Source organism: Lithobates pipiens, unplaced genomic scaffold (assembly GCF_037356315.1).
Source record: "Lithobates pipiens isolate NorthernLeopardFrog02 unplaced genomic scaffold, aLitPip1_a1.2 Scaffold_28, whole genome shotgun sequence".
NCBI classification, from domain to species: Eukaryota; Metazoa; Chordata; class Amphibia; order Anura; family Ranidae; genus Lithobates; species Lithobates pipiens.
Window position 1 is genome coordinate 26344523 of NW_027507789.1, and position 20749 is coordinate 26365271.

Here is a 20749-nt window from a genome sequence, read left to right on the forward strand (position 1 = left end):
ACGTCTTTGTGTATCTGACGTCAGATGACAGAAGTGTTTCTATACTATTCTAATATCTTACATGCACGGTGCCAGATAACTCTGTGCTGCTGTATGTGTTTAGTGGTCACCTTGCAGTATATTATTAGGTGACCCTCTTTATTAAAATAGAGTTTAATTGCAGCTCCCGTTACCTTAGTTAACTGTTGCCCCTTCTGGTCTGATTCATTAGCAAAAAGGGCTTGACAAACTTGCTTTGAATTTAGGAGCCAGCTAAAAAAGTTAGGAGCCAGTTTTTTTTTTTTTTTAACTAATAAAACTTGCACGCCTTTTAAAAATCATTAAGATTACATAAAACCCCCAAAACATTATCTATTTTTTGAAAGCGTACACCGTAGAGAATAAAATAGTGGTAGTTCCAATTTTTGTCACACGTTAATACGTTAACTTTCTTTTTTCCTCACATAGGGGACAAAGTGTGTGATGATTGTTTTGGTAACAAAAACTTTAATGAGACATCCAGGGTCTAAAAGCCCTGCAGGTCCCTCCTGTGCTCCACTGAATGTAATGCAATGCACATCAGACTGCATTACTTTCTTTTCTGGCTTTGATGGCTAGGGAAACTATCAACTGGGACCCAGAAGCGACTTCACACGTCACATCCGGGTCAATAACTAGAAGGGAAGGAGAACAGACGTGTATCCACTCTCCCTCCCCTCTACCTGACGGCGCGTGCTGTGCTGGTTCCGGGCCCACAGATAGGCAAGCAGAGCCTGGGATATATATTGCAGCATGGACACAGGGCACGGGCACCATTGCACTCTGGCAGCCCAGACTCCAGGACGCAGTTTCTTGTCACCATGGGGACCTGGGATTTGTCGAGCCCTGCTTTAGCTAGCTTTAGCCCAGAGCTCAGTAAACAGAGCCAGGTTAGGTATCCACACTATTACAAAAGTATTGGGACGTGAACTTTAACGGCACCCCAGTCTTAGTCTGTAGGGTTCAATATTGAATTGGCCCAACCTTTACAGCTATAAAAGTTTCAACTATTCTGGGAAGGCTGTCCACAAGGGTAGGAGTGTGTCTATGGGAATGTTTGCCTGTTTAGCATAAACCTTGCAACAGGGGGCTCACTTTGTGTATCCAGAAGAGGATCTGGCTGATTATAAACGTATTTGCAGAAAACTTGCTCTGCATTTGTAATGTCAGTTGTGAAATATTGCTGGTTGGCACAGGTTCCCTTTAAGACCACGTTAGAATTTCGAAAATGAGTATGGCATAGGGCTGTTTTAGTATATAATATCATTAAAACATAAACACAATTTTGCTGCTGTAAATCAGACTTCAGAGTATTATGGAGAGGTTTAATGTTGTCATGGTGATGCCACCTATTAAACTTTTGAGCTATCTGTCTTTTTTTGGACAGTTGTCTGTAAAAAAATAAAAATAAAATTTGGCAACCCTGCCATTAAGTCACACTTATTAAACAAGCCCTGTAATAAGTTCTCTGGAGCCAGTACTTCTCTACTTGTCTTAGATAGAGGATTGAGCTTTTTAGAGGAAGCTTACTAATCAGTGCAGTGAACAATAAACTTAAAGCGGAACTTCACCTTAAAAAGGGAGTTTCCGCTTTAACACCCCCCCCCCCTCCCGCTTTTGGAGGTTTGTTTTATTTTTTGAGGAGTGGGTACTTAGCTTTAGCAGGTACCCACTACATTTTCCGCTCTGATCACCCCCAACCTTCTGGGACACGTCACAGGTCCCAGGAAGCTGTGGGTCCATTCACAAAGTGCAGCACGACTCATGCATGAAGCCGCAAGGAATCACAGCCAGTTTACCTTAGAAAAAATACTGGCACTAGGGACTGGCGAAGAACCAGCCCAGGTGAGCATGGCACTGGATCGTTGGACAAATAAGTGTCCTTTTTTAAAAAAAGTCAGCAGCTTCAGTATTTGTAGCTGCGGACTTTTAATACATGGCTCCCAGTTTTCTATGCTTAGTGTAATGATGAAACAAGATCCTCTAAGCCAGCATGATGAACACTCAGCAGACTGGCTCAGGGAGAGTTAATATCAGTCCGTGTTATTGCAGCAACATTGTAAGTGCTGAGCAGGTCAGGACAGCGTGTGTGACATATCACAAGGGGACTACAATTCCTGGTTCCATCCTGGCTGGCTCCATACACCCTCAGGCATGTCACCTTATCTCCTTCTTGTGAACTGATATTTCTCCCCTGTCCGACATGGTACAAGTCAAACAAGCAATCCACTGGACTCCCATCCATATACGTATACTGAGACTGACAATGGGTTAACCATGACTAGACAGGAAGAGATGCTTTCTAGACAGCTCTACAGATCATCCAAGTTTAGATTTCTGTTATGTGGAACCTCGTTCATTTTTAAAGTCTGACAAAACATAAATATTTCAGTGCTGAGTGAGCATTCTTTAAATATTATCCCATTTTTTTTTGCATTTTTTCGATGGGAATTCCCCATGATAATCTGTGCCCCCACTCCTCCCATAAGGCAATGTGGTCAAAGGGGTCATTCTCCGCTAGCTTCCTTAATCAAATGTTTATTCCACATTATGGAGATTCTGTCTGGAACATAATGTTATCATTTGCTTTTAGTTACAACTGAACTCCGGGAAGTGTGAAAATTCTCCCTTGCAGTGGGGCGGCCCCCACACTGCAAGTAATAACTGCTTTCTTTGGTCGAGGCGACATGGAAAAGTAGGTTTACTTACCCGATTCTCTGTGCTGCTAAACCGGTACTGCCAATGTCTTCTCTCCTATGCTTCAGCGGTCTAAGGTCCCGATGTCATCAAGACTGATGCAGGGTCCACAGCTAAACATGATGACCCTAAAGGACAGCCAACTACCAGAGCATATGGGGAGCCACAGAAAGATCCTGAGTAAAATGTCCATTGAAGACCTTGTGTAAATGCACATAAACGTGCTATACAGGATGCCAGGGATGGTTCCTGGAAGGCAGGTATATTTCCCCACTATCTGCATAATGGTCCCTTTAAGGGGGACAGTTTGAAGATAACGTTGAGTACTCAGGGGTTCTCACCCATGTGGGGTGAGGGGTAGTCAGGCTAGAGAGTAGAGGACTGACCTACAGTGCTCTCTGGATTACTAAGTCCTTTTTAGTGACCCAGAATTTCAGGGGTTCAAATAGTTTTGGGTGGGAAGAACCTCCAAACCCAGATTATGGGGACTTTAGTCCTTTAGGCGTTAACACAGATGCCCCAGAAAAGTCCAGAAAAGGAGAAGAAAACAGTCAGCATCTGGCTGTGAGAGAGCAAACAGGGTCAACTTGGCTTGGGATTGAGCCATGTTTGCTGAACTGACCCCTGAAGCGAGTGGGATAACCCAAAAACCTAAGTGTGGGACTCAAAGATTGGCGGTGAGCCATTACCATGTTTTTGCCATTGAACCAGTTGTGGACTATATTGTGTTTGTTTTTTGCTGAAGTATGCTGTTTGTTTTTCTGGACTGTTTAAAAATACCAATACCAGTGATGATTCTGGGCTCCCATAAGACAGTGTGCATGTGTATGCATGCGTAAATTCTTCTTCATCCTTTTCTAGCTGCCAGTGTTGCTATATATACGCATCCATGCGTATGCTCGTAAATTACTGTACTTACCGTATATACTCGAGTATAGGCCGACCCGAATATAAGCCGAGGCCCCCAATTTACCCCCAAAAAAACTGGCAAACTTATTGACTCGTGTATAAGCCGAGGGTGAGACATGCCTGTCCATCCCTGTGTGTGTGTCCGTCCATCCCTGTGTGTCCGTCCATCCCTGTGTGTCCGTCCATCCCTGTGTGTCCGTCCATCCATCCCTGTGTGTGTGTGTGTCCATCCATCCATCCATCCCTGTGTGTGTGTGTCTCCATCCATCCATCCCTGTGTGTGTGTGTCTCCATCCATCCATCCATCCATCCATCCCTGTGTGTGTGTGTCTCCATCCATCCATCCATCCATCCCTGTGTGTGTGTGTATCCATCCATCCCTGTGTGTGTGTGTGTCTCCATCCATCCATCCATCCGTGTGTGTGTGTCTCCATCCGTGTGTGTGTGTGTGTGTGTGTGTGTGTGTGTGTGTGTGTGTGTGTGTCCAGCCTACCTGTGTCCCGAGCCTTTGTCCCGAGCCTCCGTCCCGTGTCGTGCCTTGCCTTCGTCCCGTCCCGTCCCGTCCCGTCCCGTCCCGTGCCGTGCCTTGCCTTGCCTCCGTCCCGTGCCCTCTTCGTCGGCGGCCATTGTAAAATTCAAAAGCCGCGCCTCCTCCTTCGCCTGTGATAGGCGGAACACTGAATTTCCCAGCAGCCTGTGTTCCGCCTATCACGGACGTCGTATCATCCTCGTCCGTAGTACGAGGATGAGAAGATGCCCGTGATAGGCGGAACACAGGCTGCTGGGAAATTCAGTGTTCCGCCTATCACAGGCGAAGGCGGAGCCGGAGGCGCGGCTTTTGAATCAGAATGGCCGCTGTCTGTCTGCTCGACACGCTGATCGAGCGGGCAGACAGCGATGACTCGAGTATAAGCCGAGGGGGGCACTTTCAGCCTCAAAAAAGAGGCTGAAAATCTCGGCTTATACTCGAGTATATACGGTAAATGTAACATTTTCTATTTTTATTTTACGGCTCTGTACATATCGCTGTATTACTGATCTCTATGCAGCTGTGTGCAATCTTCCATAGACAAACAATACACCTGTGTTTACATTAGTAAATAAGATGGCATTATTTTACTCGCATGTGCATGAGGCCTTAGGCAGTTAGTTAAATCTCTGACAGTTACATAATCAGGTGCAAGTGCTGACACTTTAGGTGCCGACGGTATTATTAAGGGTGTCATAACAAAAGGAAATACGAGCGCACAGGCTCATGGTACAATAACAGGTCTCTCTTTTCCTTCAGTGCGACACTGACCCACACAGTTAGTAAGCACCTCCCTATAGAACATTTAACCCTTTGATCGCTCCCTGGTGTTAACCCCTTCCCTGCCAGTGTCATTTATACAGTAATCAGTGCATTTTTATAGCACTGATCACTGTATTGGTGTCACTGGTCTCCAAAAAGTGTCACTCTGTCCCACCACAATTTCAATAAAACCGCCACTCTTTCTGTGGGAAAACACTTTTGGTTGGTCCCCATGGCTCCCAACTGTGATATGGAAGAATTCCCATTGTCTGTATAGATCCCCCTCTTCCTCCATTGAATACACCTAGCATATCCAGCAAACCTTGCTATCCTTCTAAGGATGCATTTCCTATTCAGCTAGTAAGTGGAACTATACTGTATATAAAGAAAGTATATGGTCTGTAGCAGGGGCAGACTGACAACTCATGGGGCCCCTGGGCAATAGGATATTATGGGGCCCCCAGGCAATCAGAGATTATGGGGCCACACAGTATACAATCACACAGTATACACATACATGTATACACAGACATGTTTCTATTGGCTGAGAAGGTACTGGAGAGGTGGGGCAGATATAATCTCAGGATTTTTAGACCAAAAGGATGTCGGTAAGGGACAGAGACAGATGTAAAAAAAAAAAAAAACACAGATTTTTACATACTGTCCCTGGTTTTACTGAGGCTGGCAACCCTGATGGGGCCCCCTAGTGGCCCGGGGCCATCGGGCAGTGCCCGAGTGGCCCAATGGTCAGTCCGCCCCTGGTCTGTAGCACCAGCAGAAAAGTCATTGTAACAGTAGCTGTGGATACTAAAATTAAACAGATTGTCACCGGAAAGACGAGCAATGATCCATTCACCAACAAATAATTATTATTGTTGTCAGGTCAGCCAGGGAAATAATTTGCATATTGCCACTTTGGAAAGATCTCATATCAAGTTTGCTTTAAACTGCAGTACATTTGCCTGTATTTACAACATGGTCATACAAATGTAAACTATACATGAACTTTAATGGTTTCCCAGTCTTAGTCTGTGGGGTTAAATATTGAGTTGGCCCACCCTTTGTAGCTATAACAGCTTCAACTCTTCTGGGAAGGCCGTCCACAAGGTTTAGGAGTGTGTCTATGGGAATGTTTGACCATTCTTCCAGAAGAGCATTAGCGAGGTCAGGCACTGATGTGGTTCGGAAGACCTCACAGTCTGCGCTCTAATTTATCCCAAAGGTGTTCTATCGGGTTGAGGTCAGTACTCTGTGAAGGCCAGTCAAGTTCCTCCACCCCAAACATGCTCATCCATGTCTTTATGGACTTTGCTTTGTGCACTGGTGCAAATCATTTAGTAGAGAGGGGATTATGGTATGGGGTTGTTTTTCATGGGTTGGGCTTTGCCCCTTAGTTCCAGTGAAGACGTCAGCATACCAAGACATTTTGGACAGTTTCATGCTTCCAACTTTGTGGGAACAATTTGGGGATGGACCCTTCCTGTTCTAACACGACTGAACACCAATGCACAAAGTAAGGTCCATAAAGACACGGGTAAGCGAGTCTGGGGTAGAGGAACTTCACTGGCCTGCCTCAAGCCAATAGAACACCTTTGGGATGAATTGGAGAAGAGACTGCGAGCCAGGTCTTCTCATCCAACATAAGTGCCTGATCTCACATATGTGCTGCTGAAAGAATGGTCAAACATTCCCACAGACACACTCCTAAACCTTGTGGACAGCCTTCCCAGAAGAGTTGAAGCTGTTATAGCTGCAAAGGGTGGGCCAACTCAATATTGAACTCTACAGACTAAGACTGGGATGCCTTTAAAGTTCATGTGTGTGTAAAGGCAGGTGTCCCAATACTTTTGTTAATATAGTGTATATTGCACTTTTGGCTGATTCTGAAGTTCTTCTTTAAAGTGGTTGTAAACCCTCACATGTACCCAGTAAAGTGACTAGCATTAGGTGATACACAGAGATGAAACAAATCCTCCTACATACATTGTAGCTGTTTATCTGCAGCATGTTCTTCTATAGCTCACTCTGAAAACACATAGAAGAAAGGATTTCTCTTTAGTTCTAGGTGCAGGGGGGGCGGGGATCTGAAGTCTTCACAAAACCAACAGCTTTGAGCCCTGATTGAAGGGAAGGGACACACTTCACACAGTACAGAGAACAAGCACAGCTGTGGATAGGATTCACAGGCTGAGTGCTGCAGCTCCCTCCCATCACCTTTTTAACTCTCTGTCAGGAAAGGCTGTCAGAAGTGACTCATCTTGATAACAGAGGAACCAGGTAGCAGAGAGAAATGACACTCAGAGCTTTGGAGAGAGACAAGCACACGGTATAGAAGAATGTGCTTTTTTCATATTTCATGTCTGAGGTTTACAACATTAAAATAGTACATATAGCCATTTCAGTAGAACACTGAAAACACTTCAGTAGCACACTGAAAACACTGCTAACAATTTATATGGTATAAAACCAAGCTTCTGCCCTTCCAAGGTTCACTGTCCCCTCTGCCAGTGACACGTGTGTGTGTGTGTGTGTGTGTGTGTGTGTGTGTGTGTGTGTCCGCATAGTTCCAGTGTGTCTGCATCCCATGCAGCTCACACACCAGAGACTTGCGGCTATAGATTTATTGAGCCAGGATGGGACAGAAGTTATGCTGTGATCAAGAGATTACTTCATGTACAGGTTAAAGCTAATACTTCTAGGCAAGAAAACAAGTTTGTGTACCTAGCTCAAACATCTGAAGGGGGAGGTGAAGAAATCCTGTGTGTGGGGTGTACGGATTACTCTGTCCTGGGGCACTGCAGACATCGTCTGAGGCAGGGAGCAACAGAAGAAAGGAGACATTGTGACCCAGCTCCAACACCTCCTGTGTGTAAAGACGGAAGTGCTTGGCCTGTGAAGGGACAGAGAAAGAAAACATCGGTTACAATGCGTATACACTGGCAGGTAACAATAACAATTCATAATACTAGAATCACTGGCCGGGTGAGCAATGATAACACTATTCAGCACGAGGTGCGTGAAGACATTGATTGACACTCTCCCAATTGGTTGAACATTTATTTAAGGAGCACTGGCATGCAACGCCAGGTGAAGGCGAACAGAAAGGTTGGAAAACCTTGGACGGCTAATGTTACGCTCTCCTGGTGGTGTCAGTAACAGATCTCCTTCTCATTCTCCACAGGCCTAAAAATAAGTTTTTACTTAAATAGTTGTTCATGTTTCGGGCCCTAGCATCAGACTCCTGTGCCGGGGGACAATCAATGTACACACTATCATTTAGAGTCCAAGCTCAGCTTTGAAGAAAACCTATCAGAGACTATGGCCTCTCTACTTGAAATATTGGTGCTCTGATTGTAAAGCTGATCCACCGGCTTCAACATGGAGATCACAGGTTAAATGTACAGTTTGCTTTTGGAGGGTATGTGTCGAGGGGGGTAAGCATTTGTGTCGTATATCAACCAAATGCAATCAACTAACACTGCTTATTGTATAGTTAAAAAATGCACAATCGCAAACTGCATAGTCCACAAATTCTCCAACATAATTCAGCACTTATTCATAGACTGGGCCATTGTACATAATGGCAAGAATCCTCAGAAAACCCTACTTTTTTGACTTTATCCATGAGCAATTGCCTATTTCCAGAGGCGATGAATGTCATAGCAAGGAAACACTGTGCCTGCCCCCCCAAGCAGACTGCAGGTGAGGTGGCCTTTTTACATAAGATGTGTTGTGTTGTATGCAGGTTTTCAAATTGACCTCTTCTCAATATTCTCCTTCTATATGTTCTCAACAAAGCCTTTTAATGCTATACCAGCCAAATCTGCTGCCGAACACCGCTGCCGCTAAAGAGAAATCCTCCTCTGAAGGAGCAGACAACTCCTACGAGTGGCGATCTTCTGGTCTCCTACTGCATTCTTGTGGTTACTCCCATAGCCCCCTATGCCGTTACAGGACACAGAAGTGATGTTGAGGTTGGCGGGGAACCAGAAAATGGACACTCTCGATAGTGTTGACTCCCAAAGAACACTTCAATGAAGGATTTCTCAAGATCAGATCTGCATTTGTTGGTGGGTGTCAGAAGAGGTAAATATAAGCTGTCTTTTTTTACATGTAAGGGCTTTTGATAGTACCAAGACAGGGATGATTTAAAGGAAAGCAGAACAAAGAAATAACCAGGGCTGCTACTGCTGAGATCCTACTGAAAATGCTTGTTGCCTTGCTTTGTCTTCATGCATTCTGTGTCACTGACCCATAACAAACATGCAGTAAGTCAAAGAGAAGTTCCAACCTCTGGTCTGCATACTTGTTCCTGGATAATGACTCAAAATACCAACAATACTACAATTTATATGGCAGCCAGACAACTAGCTTTTTCATATAGCAAGGTCATCAGTGGCAGCCTATATATGTCCTAGATAGATATGTTCTCAGAACAGATTTTCTTTGCTGATCCAGGACTAGCTAAATGTTTTTTTTTTCATGGGGAAATTGCACTCATCATTTAAAGCACATATGTGCCGAGATTGCTTTGTCCTGGAGGTGATATTACCAAACATTCAATTCTCCCAATAACCAAATGGTGTTTTTTTTAAAAAAAAGGGCAAATTAGTGTGGACAGCAATTTGTTATGCAATTCTGCTGTAAATAATGCACAAGTATAATTTGCTTGGCCTAAGACCTCGGGCATCGTGAATCACAGCTAATGGCAGAGCCTGCCTTGCGAGCCATAATAAAAATATTTCATTCTGATAAATCTCTCCACATACAGAGCTCCTATTTATGCTAATGCCCCTTATAGATAGGTGCCTTGTGTTTTTACTAGGAGACATTCCTGACACTTCTCAAACGTCCACAGATTAATGGCCACCTTTATGTATACAATGCAGCCACACGGAGCTCTAGGGACACAGCTTGTGTCCTACTTCTGTGTTGTATGCTGCCTTCTATAAAGGCAGTTATTATGGATGGGGCAATGAAAGGAATAGAAGAATCTGACTGGTTTTACAGACGTATTTCAACGGTAGAAGCTGCAGACCACCCTAAAAGTTGATATGATGTTTTTTTCCATGTAGTTGACTTCATAAACATATTACTATAGGTCCTCCAGGTTAAAATCAACAGACATCTTATAAATCAGAGAGCAGAGAAGTGAAAAGTAAAGGCATGTGAAATTATTTAGGTTATACGATTATTATGACTCATTAAGGACCATATAAATAAATATATATATATATATATATATATATATATATATATATATATATATATATATATATATATATAACAGAACCTGGTAGCAAATCTTAGTGTGCCTAAAAGATATTGTAAATGTATGGCCAAAATTTACCCCCAAACCTCACTCTCATCCTCTAGAGCACACATGCCAAACACAAGGCCCACCAGGCCATTTTTACGTGGCCTTCACACCTCTCTTACAGCTGCGGCACCCCCCTTATCGCCAACCCCCACATTATCTTAGCAATCGGTAGCAGAGAGGATGACAGAACTCCTCCTACAGATCCTGCACATCTCCGTGCAGCTGCAGCACCCCCTCGTGTCCACCTTCCTTGGTCTCAGCATTCAGCAGACTCTGGCAGCTGACTCCAGCCCCCCTCCAGACCCTGTACTTTCTGCTTCCCAGCTCTTCCCCCAGCATTTTCCCAACAGCAGCACAAGGTCATGGGGTGCACTGTGAGGTGAGGAATGGTGGGGGACTCTTGACTTCTGATGCGGGGGGGGGGACTCTTGACATTTGTTGCAAGAGGGAGTGGGGTGCTCTGGACATCCAGTCATACTGATACAACTGGCCCTTTGAGGGCAACTATAATGCTGATGCGGCCCACTCTGGAGCATATGAGTTTTTTTTTTCTTACCTTGTTGCTGTAGTGAGAAACAGCTGTTCATTATATAATTTACATCACCACCAGGGTTGTAAAAACAATCAATGGAACAGCTATGTTCCTATTAATGTAGGCATGTCCCGAAACTACATCTCCAAACGCCCTTTTCCTAAATACAGTGTGTGAGCAGAAGCATTGTTCTGCTGGGAAAGGAAACAATGTATGCATTTGGAAGAGAGGTTATAGGTGGAGTTCTGTAGTCTAGTAAAGGAGAACTTGGTAGGCTGATAACGCTGCTTGGGATTTCAGTGCAGTAGAGGCAGTATTGCCAGTCAACAACAGGAATTTTGGAGCTCACTGGATTTCTGGCAGGATGATCGGATAATTTTCTGCACTTGCAATGAACATAGGGAAATGTATGTATTCAAGAGATGTACAGAATATATATATATATATATATTTATTTTTTGCCCACACATACACTTGTGAGTTAAGTCTACAGCAATGGTCTTGCTCTAAATTTTCATGCATAGATTTTCTTTACCTGGTGAAGAGGTAGATTGATCTGTTTGAGTAGGGCCTTCACTGCTATCTGGAGGTCATAGAGAAACAAGTGGGTATGTGCATCCAGGGAGAGCTCCATGCTATCCAAATTCTCAACCATTGATAGGTTTTGAATCCATTCCCATTCATCTCTGCCCATGAAGAAAAGACAAACAATGTCAGAAAGTTAAAGGTAATAATAGCGAGCAGCCACATTTGCTTCTTTTTCCACAGCCACCAGTCAGGCTGGATTCACACCTCAGCTATGTAATTTTCAGGCATTAAAGTTTATCTATAGCTCAAAATGTTTGCTTGTTATGGATAGAGTAGGGAAGGAATGTTTAAAGCGGGGGCATAGAAGTTTTTGGAAAAATGTTTTTCCCAACACAGAACCACTGGTCTACAGGCTGGGCACAGTTAAGGAAAAGAAAACCTGTGCAAGGTAATGGGGATATTTAAAATAAAATATAACGTAGTGCGATTTTACTTACAATGCTCTACAAAACTATGTATCATTTTGCTAGGGTTTATCATTATAATTATTGTCTAAGCATTGTATCAAGCTGTAAAGCAGAGTTGACATTCGTCCACTTATGGGAAACCTATATGCATATACAATAATTCAATCAAATCTTGCACAGATATTGGAGCTTTCACACACATCTTAGTCAAGGGCATTAGTTGTCCTATTTCTGTGTCTGCAGTAATTGTATTACCTTACAGAACAACATATACAATCTAATAGGCTGAAAAGCCAGACAGTTGGTGTTAAAGTGATACTAAAAGGAGTTGTAAAGGCAGAAGGTTTTTAATCTTAATGCATTCTATGCACAAAAAACAAAAAACCTTTTGTGTGTAGCAGCCACCCCAGCACCCCTAATTACTTACCTGAGCCCCTTTTCTCTGCAGCGATGTCTAAGTCATCTGGGACACTCCTGATTGGCTGAGACACAGCAGCAGCGCCATTGGCTCCTGCGGCTGTCAATCAAAGTCAGTCAGCCATTCGGGGGGGGGGGGGGGGGGGGGGTTTGCAGGTCAGGGCTCTGTGTCTGAATGGACACACGGAGTTGTGCCCCCATAGGAAGCTGCTGACTGTGGGAGCACTCGATAGGAGGTAAGGGCCAGGAGCAGCAAAGGGGGACCCGAGAAGAGGATGATCCAGGCTGCTCTGTGCAAAACCAACTGCTCAGAGAAAATAAGTATAACAGGTTTGTTATTTTTTTAACGCAGCGTCACAATCACTAAAAGGCTTTTTTTTTTTTTTTTTTTTTAACAACAAACATGTCATACTTACCTGCTCTGTGTAATCATTTTGCACAGAGCAGCCCTGATCCTCCACTTCTTGGGTCCCCCGCCAGCACTCTAGGCCCCCCCCCGCCAAGTGCCCCCATAGAAAGCTGTTTGCTATGGGGGCACTCATACATACTTGCTTCCGAGCCCTGATCTGTGTGTCCATAAGGCAAACACAAAGGGGGCTCTGCTTGCCTCACTCTTCCTCCTCACTAGCTGTGAATGACAGCAGGGGGGGGGGCAATGAGGACACAGAGAGCCAGGACAGCAGCCACTCTCAAGCACATCACTGGATCAAGATCGGGCTCAGGTATTAGTTGGGGCTGCGGGGGGGAGCTGCATACTGAAGGTTTTTTACCTTCATGCATAGTACTATAATTAAAAAAAAAACTTCAGCCTTTAAAACTATTATTTCTAAGAGAAAATAGTGAGCATTGAAAATGGCCTATTTCTTATCAGTGCCAGGCAGTATATGACATGAGTAGGACTTACTCACTTGGAAATATTACTGTTGTCCCGTATCTTGACATGGCACAGCATATTTGGAACTCTCTGGGAAACAAGGACTTTGATTTGATCAACAGAACTACACAGCTTAAGATATCCCAGATACAGTCCTGGGGACAGGCGTTGCTGACTCCGTTTTTGATAATTTAATATTTCCTGGTGAAGCAATGAAACAATAGAATGATATTGGTTGTTGGTTGATTGATATTGTGGAAATAATAAGATCTGTATCTATATCATTGATATTACCGAAGCCATAAATTACATCAAGCCATAAACAATAAAATAATTAAGCCACTTGAAAACACAGTAAGATAAATCATAAAAATGATTATAATCTATTCATTTTCAGAAGTTAAATACATTGGTGGTCATTATTGATTACTTAAATCTAAGTATGATAAATGCAAAGCTGCATCTGAATATATCAAACAGGGATTCAAAGATGGACTTGTTCATCCATAGTCAACTTAAAATGGATGTAAACCCTCACTCACATATACCCAGTGAAGTGAACAGCCTCAGATAATACACAGGGATAAAACAAATCTCCCTACATAAGTTTTACATGTATATCTGCTGTCTTCAGATTTATATACTGTTCAGAAAGTTCAGATCATGCTAGGAGAATTTCTCTTCCTGTTCAACATTGCATTGAAGTCTGGGCATACAGCCAAGGCAGCTGATTGGAGGAAAGGCACACACCTCCTCTCCTTATAGGTAGAGACTTTCAGAGCTGATGGTTGAATAGTTCAGGGCACAGCTAATCTATTTATAGAATCCTCCCCAACACAAAACTCGGGCTGCTTTTATCATATGTGACGGAGAACTTGTCAGGAGTTATCAGGCTGATAACAGAAGAACGGAGCAGGAGAAAGCTATGGGACTTAGTGCTTTAAAGCGAGATAAGAAAACACTGCAGATATATGTGCCAAGCTCAAATTTCATGAATCGGGTTTAAATCCACTTTAAAGAACCAGTACACTCAAAACTAATATCTTGGTTCTGGTTGGATGCTGAATGGAGGGGAGGAGATACAGTTTCCTTTATCTATAGGAAATGTTAGCTTTAAGTTCTCCCCAAGTGAGTTACAAGTTTTTCTACTACACCATGGTCCCCAGCTGCTGAAGAAGTTTCAATATTCTGCTGAAATGTAAAAAGTAAAAGGTATGTCAGGAATTTATGTTTTCATATTCAACCAAATAATATCAGACTGACCCTTAGAGGCGGTTCACACAGGGGCAACTCGGGATCTGACTTCAGGTCGCCCCAAGTCGCGCTGTTGAGAAAATCAATGTTAGTTAATGGAGCCGTCTTAGTGTACACTACAGCAGTCGCTCCGACTTCAAAAAAGGTTCCTGTACTACTTCAATCCGACTTCTAGGCGACTTGTACCCATTGATTTCAATGGAAGTCGCCTCCAAGTCGGATCTCCATCTATATTGAAGTGACAATGTCGCCTCTCTCACAGAATAATCAGCTCTCGAGGGGGAACTCCACGTCAAATTTTAATAAAAAACTGGCATGGGTACCTCCTCCAGGAGCATACCAGGCCCTTAGGTCTGGTATGGATTTTAAGGGGAACCCCCACGCCGAAAAAACGGCGTGGGGCCCCCCCAAAGTGAACCGTACCAGGTCGCGTGCCCTGAATATGGGGGGTGGGTGCTTTGGGGAAGGGGACGCCCTGCGGCCCCCCACCCCAAAGCACCTTGTCCCCATGTTGATGAGGACAAGGGCCTCTTCCCTACAACCCTGGCCATTAGTTGTCGGGGTCTGCGGGCGGGGGGCTTATCGGAATCTGGGAGCCCCCTTTAATAAGGGCCCCCCACCCTAAGTGAATGAGTATGGGGTACATCGTACCCCTACCGATTCACCTGGGGAAAAAAGTGTCAATAAAAAAAACACACTACAGGTTTTTAAAGTAATTTATTAATCAGCTCCGGGGGTCTTCTTCTGACTTCTCCGCTCTGTTCGGCCTCTTCTCCCTGTGTCCAGCCTCGTCTCCCGCTCTCTGGTTCTTCTGCCGGCTCCTCCGCTGTGACTTAAATAGGCATAGGGCGTGGTCACCGGGTGATGTCACACGGTGACCCCGTTCCTTATGACGTCAAGTCCCAGCATGCCCTGGGACTTGACGTCATAAAGGGCGGGGTCACAGTGTGACATCACCCAGTGACCACGCCCTATGCCTATATAAGTCGCTGGGCACATTACACAAGCCATTACAGCAGAAGAGAGCATTGTGTCAACATCGGGAGAAGAAAGAAAAAGGACGGAGGAGACCGGGCTTCTCCACTAGTAAAAAAGCTGGAATAAAATAGCGGAGGAGCTGGCAGAAGAACCGGAGAGCGGGAGAAGAGGCCGGACACCAGGAGAAGAGGTCGAACAGAGTGGAGAAGTTGGAAGAAGACCCCCAAAGTCAGAAGAAGACCCCCAGAGCTGATTCATAAATTACTTTAAAAACCTGTAGTGTGTTTTTTCATTGACACTTTTTTTGCATAGGTGAATGGGTATGGGTACGATGTACCCCATACTCATTCACATAGGGTGAGGGGGGTGGGATCTGGGGGCCCCCTTATTAAAGTGGGCTCCCGAATTTCGATAAGCCCCCTGCCCACAGACCCCGACAACCAACGGCCAGGGTTGTCGGAAAGAGGCCCTTGTCCTCATCAACACGGGGACAAGGTGCACCCACCCACCCCCCCGTTGAGGTCGTGGCCTGGCACGGTTCAGGGGACGTTCGCTCGTTCCCATCCTCTTTCCTGACTGGCTGTGCTACGTGCTCGGATAAGGGCCTGGTATCGATTTTGGGGGGACCCCCATGCTGTTTTTTTATTTAAAATTTGGCATGGAGTTCCCCTTCAAGAGCTGATTATTCTCTGATTGGCCATGGCCAAAGTCGCCTGGCCTGGGACAACTTAAAGTCGTGCTGTAAGTCACGCTGTTATTCATACTCAAGTCGTGTCCAAGTTGCCTCCAAAAGTCGCGCTGGAAGTCGTGTTGCCCTGTGTGAACCGGCTCTTAAAATAATACTAAAGCTTTGTTTTGTTGTTTTAAAAAACAAACATGTTATACTTCTTGAACCTGCTCTGTGCAGTGGTTTTGCACAGAGCTGTCCTGATCCTCTTCTTTTCGGGTCCCCTGCCGGCAGCGCTCCTGGCTCCTCCCCCTCGAGCACTGCCCCCAGAGAAAGCAACTTGTTCTGGGGGCACTGCTGCATGCTTGCTCCCTAGCCGCTGCTCTATGTCCACGAGACACACAGAGCCACAGTTGGACCACCTCCCCATTCTCTACTCATTGGCTCACTGGCTTTGACTGAGAGCAGTGAGAGCCAATAGGATAGCTGAGGCTATAGTAAACATCGCTGGATCAGAGGGAGCTCATGTAAAGATGGGGGGGGGGGGGGGCATAGAATGCACAAAGGTAAAAAAAACCTTCATCCTTTAGAACCACATTATGGTCTCCGGCACACTGCAACACTTCTAAACACCTTTCTCCTAGCAGGAGAAAGCAGCATTAAAAAACACGCCTAAAGTTAACTTTTTTTCAAACACGTTTAGGCATGTTAAGTGTTTTGGTGTTCATTAATTTAATTGGACAGAAGATTAATTATTCTGGTCACTGAAATGACTGAACACTCAAACGATAGACTCTTCAAGATATTTTTTGCGGCAAAATTCTCCTCTTCTGAAAGCGCTGCCCCAATGTTTTTTTTTGTTCTGCCTCCTGTAAATACAATAAAATTATATTCCCACACTACCAAATATGTGTGTTTTTTTTAAATATTGCTGCAACACTGAAGGAAATATCAGAACCCAAAGAAATATAAAATAAAGGTAGTGCTGCGCTACAAAATTAAATAATGTGCAAATTAAGGTGCAGAAAGTGCTCAAGACAAGATATGATTTGAAGAGGCAATATCCTAAGGTCAATATATATCAAATCCCAGGCAGTATAAAAGCGTATCACATGCCCTGCAATTTCTTCAAATAAGATAATACAATTTATCAATGTAACTACTGACAATAGGCATATCACAAGCTTAAAAAATTCTTCAAAAAACATTGATAAAATATATCCACATGATATGCAGATAATGTCAAAAAACAGTGCTCAGTGAAAGGTGCACTAAAATTGCAATTTCTAAAATAAATCCTAAAAAAAAAAAAAAAATGGGTAAAATCCTAGAAAACATATGAAAGCGTAACACATAAAAATATTTCCATATAAAAATATGCCGCAAATGCTCTTATAGGTGAAAGCAAATAAGATAAATGGTGTCAGTGACTGTATAATAACAGTGTCAGCAGAAAATGAAAGTGCTGGTGACAATTCTTTCTTCCCTAAACACAAGGCACCGGAAGTGACGTGGGTGAACTTGCAGCTAATTTCTGATATGCCTGTTTGATACATCTTATTGTGAGTACCTAGCTTTTACTGTTTGCCAATAAACATTTGAAAATACTACACTATCGTGCATCCCTCTTTACATCCCCCCATGCCCCATTGCGAGGCTCATTCGATTCAGACACACCAGGGACAAAAAGGGGACTCCGATTTTAGACTAGAGATACACACCAGTGGAGCCAGATACGCCAGATTGGGAGGTTGCCAGGAAACATTTTTAGACATACTTACATGCTGTTACCTTACAGCGGTAAGGTAAGGGGACATCTATACATTACGCTGCACAGGAGCCAGGAAGTCACCTATTATCAGCACTCTATGTCAGAGAATTGCCACCAGCACTTTGTCATTTTCTGCTGACACTGTTAATATACAGTCACTTACTCAGCTTGCACTTTATGGACACTATTCATCTTATTTGCTTTCACTTATGAGAACATTTGTGGCATATTTTTATAAGGAAATATATTTATGTGTTGTGCTTTCATATGTGTTCTAAAATTTTAACAATTTTTTAGGATTTATTTTAGAAATTGCCTATTGTCAAGAATTATATTGATACATTATATTATTGTCTTATTTGAAGAAATTACAGGGCATGTGATACGTTTTGTACTGCATGGGATTTTATATATGTTGACCTCAATTGCCTCTTCAAATCATATCTTGTACTCTAAACTCCTGTAAATGCATATGTGTACATGAACACATAGGATAACACAAATGGGCGTTTAGAAGCAAAAAAATAAAAAATACAGTCAGCACCTAAGAAAAGGCATTTTATTGCGTAGTGTGCATGAGGCCATAAGAGCAAGTTACAGAGTTAGGGAATTTGGGTTTTATTGGACTTTATAGAGAATGAAAGGATAAGTTCCCCTTGGGGTTTTCAGGCAGCAACAAAAAGCAGAAATAGATTCGTAAAAAATATATTTGTTTTATTGGTTCAACGGCTTATTTGCCATCATAGATTAAAAATACAGGCTGTGGTATATATTATTACAGCATATCAATGGATGGAAAATATTTGCAACACTTAATACAGAAATGGTTACAGGAACAATTTGCAAATACAACAATTTTTCAAATGTTGCAAATAACACCCAGGCTGCCCCAATGCATTTCGACCTTCAAGGAGTCAGGGTCTTCTTCAGGGGGGGAAAAAAACAACAAAGCCCAAGCGAAAGGGATAATTATATTGTGTATTCTGCAAGTAATCAAAGGAAAAAAGACTTTCAATATAATATGTTTTTACCAAAAAAATTAATTAATTTTCATAACTTGTTCCAATAATATTTACTAATTCCACCGAACCGTTACTGTTCAACCAGAGACTTTTAATAAAATCTGAAAAAAGAAATGTGCCTTCGCTCAAAGGGTCATCCTGGATCCACTGCCCTGCTGTTCTGGCCCACCTCAACCACCCACCAAGTGGAAAAGGGAGGGGGGGGGGGGGAGGGAGCAGAGGAAAACGACTTCACAGGGGCATCGATCGCTAGCTTGCAAGAATTGACAGTATCTGGATTTTTTTTTTTACACATTCACACATCTTGGTCTGGTTGCAATACTAGTTAACTGGTTTTTGAACTACATCCACACTATTTTACAATAATGCGATCACAGTGGGATTTTCACACCTGTTTATTACCTATATAAATATTATTTGGGCAACAAAGTATTATTCCCCTCCTATTTTGTTATTCCCATACGCTTTTGCAGATTAGCACAATTGTGTAACACACTAGTTAAATATCTAGTTAGCATATTTTTTCGTGATATATTTGCTTTATATCTGATTGTATTTTACTATTTTTAGGTGCGGCCACCTTGGGTGTGCCAAGAACCTCCTCCTCTGTTCCTCTGGTCTCCCTGGGGAAACTCCAGATACTGTCAATTCTTGCAAGCTAGCGATCGAAGGGCAGCGGATCCAGGATGACCCTTTGAGCGAAGGCACATCTCTTTTTTCAGATTTTATTAAAAGTCTCTGGTTGAACAGTAACGGTTCGGTGGAATTGGTAAATATTATTGAAACATGTTATGAAAATTAATACATTTTTTTTGGTAAAAACCTATTATATTGAAAGTCTTTTTTCCTTTGATTACTTGCAGAATACACAATATAATTATCCCTTTCGCTTGGGCTTTGTTGTTTTTTCCCCCCTGAAGAAGACCCTGACTCCTTGAAGGTCGAAATGCATTGGGGCAGCCTGGGTGTTATTTGCAACCTTTGAAAAATTGTTGTATTTGCAAATTGTTCCTGTAACCATTTCTGTATTAAGTGTTGCATATATTTTCCATCCATTGATATGCTGTAATAATATATACCAGAGCCTGTATTTTAAATCTATGATGGCGAATAAGCCATTGAACCAATAAAACAAATATATTTTTTACGAATCTATTTCTGCTTTTTGTTGCTGCCTGAAAACCCCAAGGGGAACTTATCCTTTCATTCTCTCTAGAATACTTAGGGGTGTGCAGCTAGATCGCTCTCTATTTTATTTTTATGCACTTCTTTTTTTTCTTATTGGACTTTATTGGTTGAATATAACAAATCTGATTATATGCAACAATACTTAGAGCCTAAGAACTTGTTCACATATTGTATAGTTGGAATGCGGATTCCCACGCACAACTTTAAAAGCACAATTCACACAACTTCCCCGTGTCGTGCATAGGCCAGCTCATTCACTTGAATGTGCTGCCATATGTGCCTTTGTCATGCCAAAGAACTCAGGGACCAAAATTTTGGCCCTGAGCCTTTCGCGACAATAGCGGCAAAATTGCTTGGGGTCTACATGTACCAACAGTATATTGCTGTAACTGTTGCAAAAATAAAAAATAAATCACAAATGTACTCTAGTATTATTTATGTATCACCAATATAAATCTCTCTACAATATCTATCTACTATAGCAACCAATCTCTTTACTCTAGTATCTAGTCTACTATTTATCTGATAACTTTTATATCTGTGAAAATATATCCTTCACAGAAAGACAGCTGATTGCTTCTACATGTTCGATATATTCCAGAGAACTTTTGATTTATTTCACAGTTCCAGGGAATGCTGTGTTTGAAAAGTGGGCAGTGTGTGCAATAGCTGTGTACAGTATGTATAGCGCCATGGCTGAAACTCTTCCATCATCATTGAGAACGCCAGACTGCTATGTTCAAACATTACAGCCTCCTATATGCGTGTTTATTAAGTTAGAAGTCATCAACGGCATTACATCAGCTATTTTGAAAG

The 20749-nt window shown here is 42.9% G+C and overlaps 1 protein-coding gene and 1 long non-coding RNA gene across 2 annotated transcripts in view; one reads left to right on the forward strand and one right to left on the reverse strand.

The window, feature by feature from the left end:
• Nucleotides 1-20749, reverse strand: part of ANKFN1 (ankyrin repeat and fibronectin type III domain containing 1) — a 666636-nt gene that overhangs the window by 108196 nt on the left and 537691 nt on the right. The window contains exons 15-17 of the mRNA XM_077458934.1: nucleotides 13088-13254; nucleotides 11303-11453; nucleotides 7637-7805 (exon numbers count right to left, since the gene is read on the reverse strand). Coding sequence (XP_077315060.1) covers nucleotides 7637-7805; nucleotides 11303-11453; nucleotides 13088-13254 — 487 coding nt within the window. The remainder of the gene's footprint in view (nucleotides 1-7636; nucleotides 7806-11302; nucleotides 11454-13087; nucleotides 13255-20749) is intronic.
• Nucleotides 7720-20286, forward strand: LOC143935235 (uncharacterized). The gene is made up of 4 exons (XR_013263478.1): nucleotides 7720-7858; nucleotides 8870-9001; nucleotides 19316-19514; nucleotides 19609-20286. It is a non-coding gene; the product is annotated as an uncharacterized LOC143935235 (long non-coding RNA).